The 13785-nt window shown below is 40.7% G+C and overlaps 2 protein-coding genes across 2 annotated transcripts; both read left to right on the top strand.

Annotated features, from left to right (window-relative positions):
* Positions 1 to 448: 448 nt before the first annotated feature.
* LOC311497262 (uncharacterized protein) lies at positions 449 to 4434 on the top strand. The gene is made up of 3 exons (XM_084557499.1): positions 449 to 1775; positions 2357 to 2545; positions 3117 to 4434. Exons 1-3 carry the CDS (start codon positions 1451 to 1453, stop codon positions 3551 to 3553), a joined length of 951 nt encoding a protein of 316 aa, XP_084413625.1. The 5' UTR covers positions 449 to 1450; the 3' UTR covers positions 3554 to 4434.
* Positions 4435 to 4956: 522 nt separating this feature from the next.
* On the top strand, positions 4957 to 6779 carry hmx4 (H6 family homeobox 4). The gene is made up of 2 exons (XM_084546615.1): positions 4957 to 5351; positions 5655 to 6779. The coding sequence occupies exons 1-2, from the start codon at positions 5138 to 5140 to the stop codon at positions 6200 to 6202; spliced, it is 762 nt and encodes a 253-aa protein (XP_084402741.1). The 5' UTR covers positions 4957 to 5137; the 3' UTR covers positions 6203 to 6779.
* Positions 6780 to 13785: the final 7006 nt, after the last annotated feature.

The following is a 13785-nucleotide window of genomic DNA, read 5'->3' as shown; positions in this document are numbered from 1 at the left end:
GATGTGGGATTACACGATTGCAAAAAAAACAAAAAAACATAGAGTTATATTATTACTTGATAGAAGTTTTTAAAAAAAAAAAAAAAAAAAAGAGAAGTAAAGTGATGGACATAACTTTAAAGGACCCCATGCTCAAAATTTTGTTCTTTAATTTGCCACTTTAAATGGTTGTTTTAGGTTCAGTGTGTATAGTGTAACACCAAAAAACAGTTTTGACATCAACCTGTTTAAGGTGGAAACCTTTTCTGCACTCACCTTCCATCTATTTTTAAGACGAGTCTACAAAAGCACAATTTTGCACCATGACAACTTGTTAAACTACCCAATATGCAACTAACACTCATGTAAACCTTCAGAATTGACTTTTCAGAGAAGTAGAAGAGATCTTGTGTCCAACTGCTAAATTTTGGAGATGAAAAACATTTTTATATCTGCTGATTCTGGATTTTAGGAAATAATAATAATAATAAATCAAGTCAAACACAATGTTCAAACAAATCTCCTGTTGATCTTTAACCATTGTAGATTTTGTTTTAAAACACACCTTTTTAACTAACTGAAACAGATTTAATCAACTAAAAAATATATATAAATAAAATAAACTCCTTAAAGTACTTTCGAGATTCGGCTTTTGTCAACGACCAGGTTTACCGATTTATTACGCACGGAGGTTCTTTACGTAAACTATTGCGTGCAGACTTATACGTCTTTAATCTGGACTACACATAAGCAACTTGTTTAAGCATCTTAACGTCATTGGTAAAAATCATAAGAATAATTCGTCGAGAAATTTAATAGTTTTAATATATTAAAAGGTCTTTCGTTTGGTTTTCTTCTTGTCTTGAACTGAGTGGACAAAATACAAATAATACAAATGCCACTTTACCTTTTGTTTTTATATTTGTTTCCCTTGATTTTGTCTAATAGAAAATTACCGGGATATGAGTAAGGAAAAGATGAAGGATTTCAAGGGGGAAAACACAATTTATAAGGAAAAACAAAAGTGAAATTATTTCTTTTGCGGTATGGAGCAAAATAAACGTATAAGAAATCAGAATAAAAGACATATCTACAGTGTGCATAGTAAATAGAAAGTGTGCATGGACAGATATAACCAATAGGCGGTACTGTGTCATTCTTCATGATCTTTCTCCATCTCCAGCCCTGAGGACAACACCGTATCTCTGCTTTGGTTTGCTCCCTAATTGACCTAAATTCAACATCTCCGCGGTCCCTCAAGGCAGACTATCACACTGCCTACAAGAACAAGACCGCGTCTTGCTTTTTTCCTGGAGTAATATATCCCTTTTTGCGCTTAGCTCAGTCCGAGGACGTATTTTCTGCCTGGATCTCTTACAATTGCAGCAGGCTGTCGTTTCGTGGGCTGCGCCGGGATGGTTTACGCGGAGCAGAGGAGACTCCTGGCTAGAGATACGAAGCTTTCTATGGAATGATAATCAAATTCACATCTGTGGATTTTTTTTTTTTAAAAAAAGAGGCGAGGAAGGAAAGAGAGATGCTGGATATTAAAGCTAATAAAGCGCCGAGGTCGAAATTTGGTCCTCCGTCGAGAGGTTCGTCTTTTTTCATTGAAAACTTGCTGGGGACTGCAGGCAGCGGTGGTTCTTCAGCTGAGGAGCGGGTGGAGACTACGGAGTTCAAAGTTACCGTCAACAACCCGGTGATCTGTCCCGGGCTGGAAACAAGACCTAAGGACGAAGAGGTGCTGAACTGGAGTGGAACATTTCCAAACACAGTGTATGGCAGCTCAATACGTGAGTTCGCATCCCACATTAATTTTATTTGCTTTCTCCAATCGGCCGATGGAGATCACTGCTTTGAAAATGGCCTGGAAAAGTATCTATGATCGTTTACATTTGGATTGTTTGTGTAAGGACTAGTTGTAGATTAGATCAACTGTTTTAGGGTCATGGAAACACACAACTCATCTAGGAAACACTAGGTAATCTAGGTAATAATGCGAATTAAAACATCACACGACCCCACCTCTAACATTTTCCGTTTAACCAAAAACATGTTTGGTGTTTTGGTGTTTAATGCCACAAGTGAACATAATACATGCGCCAGTAACACGTTTGACTGTTTCTGCCTCCGTGCGTAAAACACCCCAACTCTCCAATTATCAGCACCGTAGAAGCCAACAATTCTTGGCTTCCACACAGTAATCTCACTCTTGTGCTTCAAGCAGACCGACAGTGGAGAGCTGGTGCGTTTTCATACTCCTGGATAGCACAGGGAGCATGCACGCGCAAAAATCTGATAGAACGTCCTCGGCGGTGCTTGCGAGGGTGATTGAAGTGGATTTTTTGTCTAATTTTCGCGTTTTCCCTGACAGCTCCACTGTACAAGACCAGCTTCTCGGATGAACACACGGACCCCGTGCCTAGCAGCTCCCCAACTTCGACGGAGCAGGCGGTGGAGAACGATGAAGCTGAGGAAAGGGGGGACGATAGTTTGACGGATGACAGGGAAGAGGAAGATGCGCCTTCCTCCTTCATTTCCCGAGAGGATAGCTGTGACACAGGTCAGGCCGAAGTACATATATGCTCCTTAAAGCCTTAAAAAAAAGAAAAAGAAAAAGAAATAGTCCACCTTGTGCTCCCCCGTGAGTAGGATTCGTTACCACGCATGCGCCATACTTGTGAAAGTCCTCCTAAAGCTGAACTGTTGTTATTTCTTTTCAAAAAGGGCCAATTTTAAAGAACTTCCTGGTTTGGTGCATTTGTTGTTGTTTTCTTTGATAGGAGGGTAGGAGCAGCAGAGAGCCTCCTCTTTAAAGTTTCATACTAACGAGCAGGGGTGTCACTAATAGTTTCTGGGTCCAGGGACATTTCATGATATTCCTGCAGTTGTAGCTTCTTAGAGGAAGAAAAAGTATTAAAAGTTAAGTGATACAGCAAACTTCACATCCCAAAATGACAAACTGGAATTTACTTATTCATGGAAACTTAAATAGGCTATTAATTTTACTCATTAATAATTTTATCTTGCACAAAATGCCCCCCTCAAAGCTATACTGTTGGAATTAAGTTACATTTACTAAACAGTAACTAGAGAGTAACTAACAGAGTAAATCTGCTTCTTGTTTATCTCAGGTGACATGAAAGCAGTGCGAAAGAAGAAGACGCGCACCGTGTTCAGCCGGAGTCAGGTGTTCCAGCTGGAGTCCACCTTCGACCTGAAGCGCTACCTGAGCAGCTCGGAGCGGGCCGGGCTGGCCGCCTCGCTGCAGCTCACCGAGACCCAGGTGAAGATCTGGTTCCAAAACCGCAGGAACAAGTGGAAGAGGCAGATCACAGCAGACATGGAGGCCACCAGCGCCGGCGTCCCTTACGCTGCCCAGAGGGTGGTCAGAGTTCCCGTGCTGTATCGCGAGAACATCACCGGGCCCGTGACAGTGACCAGACCTATTTCAGTCGGAGGCCACGTGTCTCCACCCGTAGTTGGCTTCTCTAATATTAACTATCCACTGACTGGCCCCTTCGCCCATTCACTGTCGTTCATAACACCACAGATGACGGGACTGGTGTGAGTTTAAGAGCAGAAGAGACTCAGCGGACTTGCGACTCAAATTAATGAATAAAGATGCAACAAAAAGTCCATTTTGGTGTTCAGTTTGAGATCCTGTGAAGACAGAAACTCTGCCAATGCATTATGGACAAGACATCCGGCAATTAAATGTTTCTTCCTGGTAAATTTAGATAAGGAGCCCTGTTGTTGAAATTTATTGTAAGCACAAGTTATTCTTCTGATTCACAGCTAGAGGTGGCGACTACAATGAATATCCCTGGACTGTTTAAGCTGCCCACAGCCCTGCCCTATGTGCTTCACTGAGAGCATTTCACAAAGCCACATAGTTTCCAAGTATAGCTCTATTTTGTGATTATTATTTTTTTTTCCACAGGAGTTGCACAGATGATCTACACGGTGTATACGATATCAAATTGGGGTCAATATGATTGTCAGCTTGTGCAGTGGTGTTCAGAAATTTTCCATTTCCCCCTTTGAGTGAAAAAAAAAATACATGTATATGTAAATATGTAAAAATTCTGCATTTACACACAAAAACCGGGGCAAAAACTTTAAATTTACGTGTACTTTTTTATATTTTAGTATATTTTTTGCTCCAGTACAATACTTACGCGTGCACACAAGCATTTTTCTTTACCCAACACAGTGATAAATATGACTCTGAACATTGTTTCACGAGCTCTGAATCTTTTTGCACCATTATTCGAGATCATTCACACAACTTCAAAATAAAAAGCATGGTGTGATGGAACTGGTCGGCAACATTTAGAAACTAGGTAATTTATATATATGTATACATATATAAAGGCATTCTGGTGTTTATGATATTTGGATAGCCATGAAAAGGGGTAGATATCTAGCAATACTGGTCGCAATTTTTATTATTTAAGAGGAATTTAATACAGACTTTTGTATGTCCACATGTGAATAAAATGTATGCACAACGTTGGTGGTTTCCTGCTGGTTATTTGTGTTTATATGTATATGTGATGGCGTGGGACTTAAAAAAGGAGCAAGTATTACAAAAATAATAATAATAAAAATGAATACATTTAAGTGTTAGATTACATGTATAAGACGTGTGTTAAAGGCTGTTGCCATGGAGGTAGGTGGAACAGTGTTGTTGCACATATGTGGCCCCTGAACCCACCCTTTGGTTCTCTAATTCTCATGACCCCAGTAATTGGAGAGTTGTCAAGCTGGTATGTGAGAGTGACTTTAAAAAGCCACAGTGGAACAGTGTTGGACATCACCCATGTTTGATATTAACAGACTCAACGCCGATTATCATAAAGGAACTCTGAAAAGGTCATAATTTCTTTTATCATGTGACACCGAGCAAGCACGCATGAACTCGGATGTCAGAAAAGTGTCTAAAGCCACAATATGGCAGCCAGACGTAAATCTGCATCCCGCCCTCATCTGCCCCACAACCTCACCAATCAAAAGCTGCTAAACCGCGGTCTTCCGGGTCGTTGAATTACGGCGCACCGGCTCCTCTGCGCGCTAGTCGCAGCCGAGGAGCAATGGTGCTCGGAGCGTCCGGAGACGTCGGTGTTTCGGGAATCTCGCAGGAGCGGATGAAATGCCGGGGAACATGAGCAAAGAGGACGCCCCGAGTCGGAGCGCGTTTTTGACGTTCACCATCGACAACATCCTCAACCTGAAGCGGCAGGACGGCGGGGATTTTGTCGGCTCGAAGGAGCAGCGGGACAGTGGATGTAAAAATGATTTGCAAGCGCGGTGCGAGGAGGCGTGGGACGTCCGGAGGAGGCATGACAGCGGGTCAGAGGAGATAGGTAACTCTCCTAGGCCCCACAAAGTATTATTTATATCATGATTTACTGTGATTTGGTCAATTTTTAAGGATTAGACGTAGAAGCGGAATTGGTGCGTTAAGATCGAGATGAAAATAGGAAATAATTGTTGGAGGCTAAACGCTGACCCAAGATTGTTGTCTTTATTTTTCTGATGTGCTGCATCATAAAATTTGGTGCTTCTTCGCATGTATTTGCACGCAAAAAAAACAAACAAAAAAACAAAACAAGAGTGTACGTCTGTGTACTTTTCCATCAAAGCACATTTTGTCGCTCCATTCGCAGTGAAAACCAGAGTTCATCGTTCGGAGCGCGGGGAAAACACGCCGCCGCTGACCGCTGCCTCCTGTCCCGAGGCGCAGAGCGCGCACAGCGCCGAGGACGCGTCCGAGCAGCAGGAGCAGCAACGGCAGACCGGCGCAGACACCAAAGCCATGGCCAAGAAGAAAACGCGCACCATCTTCTCCAAGAGACAGATATTTCAGCTGGAGGCCACTTTTGACGTGAAGCGCTATCTGAGCAGCTCGGAGAGAGCGTGCCTCGCCAGCTCCCTGCAGCTCACCGAGACCCAGGTGAAAATCTGGTTTCAGAACCGCCGCAACAAGCTGAAGCGGCAGCTCTCCACGGACATGGAGGGCCCGCTGGCCACCGAGCACTTCTCGGAGGCAGGGAAAAACGTGCAATTACCGACTTTTTACAAAGACAGCAGCCTGCTGGGCGGATGTTTGTTACCCATGCCTTTCCCTGTCGTCTACCCGACTGCTGCAAACGCTGCGCCTTACATCTACTTCTCCAACACTGGCAAATATTTTGGCCTGTTTGATGCAGACTGACGAGTTCCTCTGTGTGGGTGCGTGGACACTGGGACATAAAGTCACCCCAATCTGGGCATTATACTGTACGCCTGACAGTGTTGGTCTTTTTTTTTTTTTTTTTTCTCCTTTCTGTTGTTTTTTTTTTACTTAATTATTAAAATGCTTTGAAATTCTTTGATGTCAACAGACTATCAACCAACCCAAGACATGCATGTGCCACTTTTTTTATCCCTCCCCAAACAGTTTTACATTACAGTTTTATTATTTTTATTATTATTATTATTATTGGGATTTTTCATATAAAGTAAAATGTGCATGCTTTGGAAATCATCTGAGCAGTTTTAACTTTAAGCAGTAATGTCATCTGAATGAATGTACGGAAATGCTGCATCAGCTTTCTTACCCCGCAATCATAATACTTTCTTTCTTTCTTTCTTTGTGTGTGTGTGTGTGTGTGTGTGTTCATAATTTTCCGTGGAGCAACACTTATTTATATATGCCTTATTATTATTATTATTATTAATGTTGTTGCTTTTCTCGTCCATTTTCACTTGACCTTTCAGAAGACTGTTAAGACTGTGAATACAGCTGTATCATGGCGATGATGAATTTTGCAATAAAAAGTGTAATATTTGCAATTTTTAAAAGGTGCGTTGACTTGGACTTCGATTTTTAAGTTAAAAAGTGTTCCCAGATTGGATTTCTATTATAAAAATTGTACTTTACATTGAGCTTTTATATTCTGATTGGGCATCAGCTTCCAGGTACAGAGTAACTTTAGGCTTCTTTTGAGTTTTAAAATAAATAGATGCAATGTTTTCCATTGCAGTACCAAAGGGAACAGACTGTGTTGGTATCAGTTGTAACGCACAAGTACGGTCCCAAAAATATTGCTCAAAACTTAAGTTCACATCTTTGTGAATTTATATTTATCAAAGGTCAGTTATTTATGTCCATCCTGGCTTAAAATGCTGGTTTAAACTGCTTTGTCATTCTAAATATTAAACACCGTAATAGTTATCATCAGGTCCATGTTGACACACGGTAAAGTTTTTGAATCTTTAATGTTTGTCCTTGTCTGCATCCGATTCATCCGCTCGGTTGCGTTGCAGAGAAAGTTGTGTCTCTTAGGTGAATTTAACTGGATGAGAAATGAAAGGCTTAATCCGCTCTATAACCACTCTCCACTGAAACCATATGAATAATACTTCATAAGTAACTTTATAAAGACTCAATTGCTGCGTTGAAGATTTTTCCAAAAAAAAAAAAAAAAAAATGGGATAGACTGAAATATATATCTGATTACATTTAACACATTTTCAAGCATCATTTAACTGTGTAGCAGATTAGTGTGATGTGAATTTACTTCAAACCAGGCACAAAAAGTGTCATGTTTTCATTTGGATTATAGTTTTCTTGATATGTTTGTTTCAGATTTAGCTACTTTTTTTGGTCAGCTGTATTTGGAACAGAGGTGAAAGTATGCAGAAAATGTTGCACACGATCAAAGCTGTGGGTTTATGTTATTTTAAAGTTAATCAAAAATAAAAAAGAAACCTCGGTAATATACTAAGCTGTGGGGACGGTCACAAAAGTTCCTACCAAACCAGCTGAAGCTCGGTCATTTGGATTTGAGAGCGTCACACTTAAAAATTTTAAATCTCATTAGAGAAGGAAGTTAGGGATAAAACACGAACAGTGAGTTTGGCAAAGAGACTGACAAAAGTCAGTTTAACAATTTATAAAGAAGAGTCTTTGGGGTTGACTGGACTCTGAGCCTCTTCGTGGGTAGTGTATTTTGTGCAAACTTACAAAATAAAAGTTTGTTTCTTATTTAATAGTGAATATTTGGGAGGAGAAAAACCACAAACCCTCAATGATGAAGTGAACTCTTGCATAGTTACAGACCTATTGTCGACCAGTTTCCAGCTTTGTCCATATGAGAAAATCTGAGCCAAAAAACACACTCTACCATCTAGTTGACCCTGGGTAAGCTAATCAGGTCATGGCATTGTGATGTTACAAAGGCTAACATGTTAGCAGAGTATGAATGCACATATACACATATATATATATATATATATATATACTCTTTATAATGTCACACAATGCTACCATGAATCTATCCAACAAATAAGTCTTAAAAACCATTGCAAATCAATCTGAGCTATTCCTGTAGTCCTGTTTGTGATAAACATCTTCCCTACTATCTGTGTTTCTTTGCTCTTAGAGCGCATGAGCGTAGCTGAGTAATGCACCTCCGCAGAAAAATAAAGCAAAAGAAATAAGAGAAATGTGTATTTAGGTAGACTTGCATCAGTGCTTCTGGAGAGATTTCTCCTAAAGGGCCCAGCAAGCTGCACTTACTCACCGTTTCCGGGTCACTTCCCCCTTCAGTGCTGGAGCCTCTCGCTGCTTTCTCCCTGTCACAGCCATTCAAGACCCCGTCGCCGTTAACCTGTTCACTCACCCACTTAGTCTGCCTGCAAATCTGTTGTTTTCTCTACTAAATTCCTGCCTACCTTCGCCGAGCATGGTCAGTTGTACTGTATCTGATTTTTCCCACAAAGACTTGGGAAATCTTGCACAAAAGAAATGAGCAGTTGTTGCTCTAGTGTCAAGTTAAGGCTTATTTTTTTGTAAGTTAAGTTGTTCTGTCTAAAGTGTGAACCATAAATTCTAATTTTATACCGATGAGACGTGTGTGAATTTACTTGAGTGCAAAAACTGGAATTGTGAGTCTAAAATATTCAGTTATCAATCTTACCTATAGTGGAACTTTTTAAATTTAAATTTAAGGGGAATCAGCTTTAAATTTTTACCACATTCTGACTGAACTTTAGCATCCTGCCAACTAGTACGAGCACCCCGTAAATACAATGCAACAACTTTTAGCTCTCTGCTTCAACCAAGACTTAAACAAATCTTATTTAAATCTGTACATCCTACATGCAGTTGCATGACAGTGGAGCCAGTGTGTTATTAAAGCAGTTAAGGTGGTAAAATAAAAAAAATAGATTTACCTTGCTTTAAAAGTCATGTCAAAAAAAGTCAAAAATGTGTAATACAGTAATAATATAATGTGTGTTTTAACGAATAATGCTCAAAAACCTCACAGCAGCTGTAAGCTTTATGAAAATTGTTTTAAATTTTCTTAAGGTCTTCTATAAAGGTGTACTTAAAAATACAAACTGTGAAATTAGTTTCAAAAAGTTTGCAGTTTTTGGAAATAAAGTTATGGGCAATTTCTGAAGAATAAAATATCCCTATCTGATAATATCACAACAAAATTATATTAGCAACCCCATTATCGCGTGTTGTTTTTAAGAACATTTTATCTTTATTTTATGGTGGGCTTGCAAAAACTGCGAGTGCCTGTGTGGACTTTAGATCTGTGCATAGAAAGATAATTTTGTACGTAAAGCATATTTAAGCATCTGCCTGTAAACTCTGATTTATGCGCATATATGCCAGTTTTGCAACAGAAATATAAATGTTTTAAGCTTATTTTAATTGGCAGGTGTAAACGGCATATTTTTTGAGTTAAGTCACTGTTTTATGTTTTTGGACAATGGTTTATTCATGTAGATAATAGAAAATAATTTGGTGTGTGCGTGATGATAAATCAAAACTAATAATTAATAATGAAACCATAGTAATTCAAATTTTGTCATTGCATTTTGTTTATTTCTATGTGCTTTGTTGGTGAGGTGACAGGTTTTTGGGTTTTTGTTAAACTCAGACGACAGATTGTGTCTATAAGGCTGTAATTATGACACCAGCTTAAGGTTAGAGTAAATGTTGGGGTTAAACATATGGAGGTTATGGTTGAGATTTGCCCGCAGAGAATTAATGGCCTCATAAGTGTGGTGGTACAGGTTCGTGTGTGCAGAAGTGCCTGATTGGCGTGTCTTAGAGCGTGTCTGAGAGATGGGTGGGGTGGGGTGGGGTGTATGGTGGTGGTGGGGGGTGGCGGCTCGGGTGGGGTTTACAGTCGCCAGACTTCCTGACTCTTCCACTGTCGGACACTTGTGAACGCAGCGCTGGCTCTTTGTGTCTCAGCACTCTGCTCTGCAACCACAAGGTTCAAATGACCCCACCGGCTGCCTGCAGTCTGCACCGAGCCGGCTTGAAACCCCACAGCCTCGTGTCAGAGGCGCAGAAAAATCCATTAAAATCTCAACCTGATCAAAAAGACGGCCAAAGCCAGGACTCCATGTGCTCTCATTTAGGGCTATCGATGACTGGCCAGCGCCGTGCGGTAGTTTAATACATGCCATTGACTAACTGCCAACAGTGGCAACAAAGTCTGTTTTTCTACAAAGAAGCGGAGCTGCGTGTTGATGTGCACCTCAAGGCCATATAGAGCTGTCAGCACGTTTCTCCGGTTTGACCATCAGTAACCCTCACAGCACATGGTTTCAATTCGGCCTTAGACGTACGAACGCTGAGCGCCATTGTCTGAAATCACTGATCCCAAATTGCAAGTGATCCTGAGATCCCACTGAATGATTGCAGTGGGAGTTTCTCTCATGCCAACTTGCACGCAAATATGGACATGTGACACGGCTGTTCTGGTTCATTTTCCCATCAGTGCTGCGTTTAAACATCACGTTAAGTCCTTTCAAATCATATTCAAAACACAGAAGGTGTAGGCGGACACTAAAGTCGTATTATTTCCCTTTCACGTGCTAGTTTAAGGAGCTGAAGAATCATCAGCTTGTCTTCGTCTCAAGGAGGCTGACATGTTGTCATATCCAGTTTCATCTCTTGTACACAGCGTGACAACTTTGATTGAGGTTTCCGCAGCAAACACTCTCCACTGGCCCTGTTCCTAACTAGAGCCGAACATCCCAATAGTTGTTTAATAACCCTGATAATGAGCCTTTAATCTGTCTTCACACTACTGGCCTCTCCACACTGAAAACCAGGCCTGCTTTGCCCTGAGGTTTCTTTGTGCATTCTCTGATGAGATTCATAATGACTACCAATTACTGTTAAAACTGCCTCGAGATAGGCTGGCTCGACGCAACCACTAACTGCGATGATTGAGTTTAATTTGTGAAAATGATGACAGCTTTAATGGCTGTAAAATGCTACGACTGCTTTTTTAAGGTTAATTTTGGCAGAGATTGTGACCACCGGAGAGTGGTGAAGAAATGTGAGACTACCGAACCTACACTAGAATAAACTCATAGACTAATAAGATACCTCAAGAGTAATATGGCATCTTTAATAGTTTGACAAAGACTACATTTCACCTACTATGTTTGGAATAGTAAACCTATGAGATGATCTGATCATTATAAATTTGCCCTGCACAAATCAGCAAAATTTAGAAGTGGATGGAAACTACTACTATATATGGTTATATTAGCCTGGAGGCCAGTCGAAACCTCGCCAGTGGTACAAAATGTTTGTGAGGGAGAGTTGCTCTGGAGTCACTCCGTCGGGAAATGATTATGCTCTGCCAAAGACCTGCTGGGCCAATCAAATAGTTTGGGTGGGCTTTATGTGGTGACGGACAGGAGTAACAGTGGCGTAGTCATACATGTCATCTGAGTTGAATTTGTTGTTTACAACAAAATGGGCCTGATTGATATTAGGACAAAGCAGTTGCATTGGTGTTTTTGTCTCTGTGATGGTTGAAACACGCCCCATACAGGAATCCAAATGGCGAATTATTTTTGTTATTTTGTATATTTTGATACAATGCAGTCGTTTACTCACCCATATAACTTTTTTGTAATTTGTATTCCTTCGAAGATATTTAGATCTGCGTATGTCCATGTAGTGGGAGTGACTGGGGCACCGAAACGCAGCCTCTAAATAACGCATTATCTTGCTAGTTTTTTTGCAACATGGCTGAATATTTTTCCAATTCTGAGGTTGTGGACGAACCATAGCAGTAGCAAATTACAGGTAAACAAGTCGACCGTCGCAGGTGCGCGTGGTGCTCAGACACGACATCATCCAGGTAAGAAGACATCATCCGGGGTCTGTAGGTCAATCTACAGACCTCGCATGATGATAACAGCTAACTCCGGACTCAACAGGGAATAACGCTAGCGTACGATAACAAAATATTTGTGAAATGAACGAGTTTCGCGGCAGATAACGCGTTATTTAGAGACTGTGTTTCGGTGCCCCAGTCACTCCCACTATATGGATATACGCGGATGTAAATATCTCCCAAAGGAATACAAATTACACAAAAGTTATATGGGTGAGTAAACGACTGTATTTTATGCTAGAAATAAGGTCCAGGTTATAAAAAAAAAACAGTAGTTCCCCTTTAAGTTGCAGTTTCTGTGGCCACTTGGTATGAAATGGAACATGCTAGCAATGTGTTAGCGCTGACTGAGAACCATGTCCATATGAACGGCACCCTCTTGTAGTAATCACAAACACGTAAGTGGACATTTTTGATACTGTCTGGAAAGGAAAGGTTTTCAGGTGACTTAAATGTTGCAATGTTGAGCTCCTGAGTTTCATTTGAAGGCAGCAACATTTGCAAAGTTTTTGCGTCACGTTTCTGGCCATCCAACTACAGGAAAATATCTGCTAAATTCTCAACTATGTCGAGAGCTAGTGATTTTTTTCTAGTTTGAAATACTGCAGGTGGAAAAAGGATGAATGAGAGCTCCAAAACAAAAAATAGCAGCAATTGGTGAACAGGAAAATCAAAACAATGAGTTGAAAGACAATAAAACTGAAGGAAGGGGGCTAATTTTCCTTTTTTTTTCTCCGCGATAAGACTTGTGACTACTCTCGTATTGCACTTAGTCATTTGACCTATTTTCCATTAAAACAAAAACTGTTTTAAGCCAGGACAGTTTCATTCTAAACAAAACGGTTAAAAGCACAGCTCCAAAAAAAATCTGAATGTCTGAACCACATTAATGGTGACACAATCGTTTCAAAACACGCCTGTGTGTCTGTATAATCTCTGTCTGTAAAGAGGGTGTCTAATTGCACCTCTTTCCTTTCTACATTTTGTTCTTCTGTACTTTCACATCACTTGTGTCACATAACCACTGGAACTATGAAAACATTTCACAGTTAATTATAAAGTAAAAGTAGCTGGAACGTGAAATAATTCAAGAAACAATTTCTTACGCAGCTCAACTGGATCTGAACAAGTGATCTGATTGCGTCCCTAACCGCAGTGCTTTGTCTACGACGACATGCACAACACAGAAGGAACAACGTGGAACACATGTGGTTCGGATTGCTCGGCTCGATCCATGGTCTGTAGGAATAGCCGAACACTGCCACATTTCTTACAGAACAGGCCTTTCTTTAATTGACTGTCCCAAGATGCGTTTTGGTTTAGTAATTTCTTCTGGTAATATCAAACGTGGGCGGCACAGTGGCGAGGTGTTGCGCTGTGTTAGCACTGATGCCTCACAGCGAGAAGGTCACCGGTTCGAATCCATGTTGTTGAGTTTGCCTGTTGCATGTTCTCCCTGCGTCTGCGTGGGTTCTCTCTGGTTACTCCGGCTTCCTCCCAGACATGCTCATTAGGTTAATTGGTGATTCTAAATTGGCCGTAGTGTGTGAGTGTGAATGGTTGTCTGTCTCTCTGTGTTAGCCCTGTG

The sequence above is a fragment of the Chelon labrosus genome, assembly GCF_963514085.1.
Source record: "Chelon labrosus genome assembly, chromosome: 1".
Classification (NCBI taxonomy): domain Eukaryota; kingdom Metazoa; phylum Chordata; class Actinopteri; order Mugiliformes; family Mugilidae; genus Chelon; species Chelon labrosus.
This window is presented reverse-complemented; position numbering and strand designations above follow the sequence as displayed.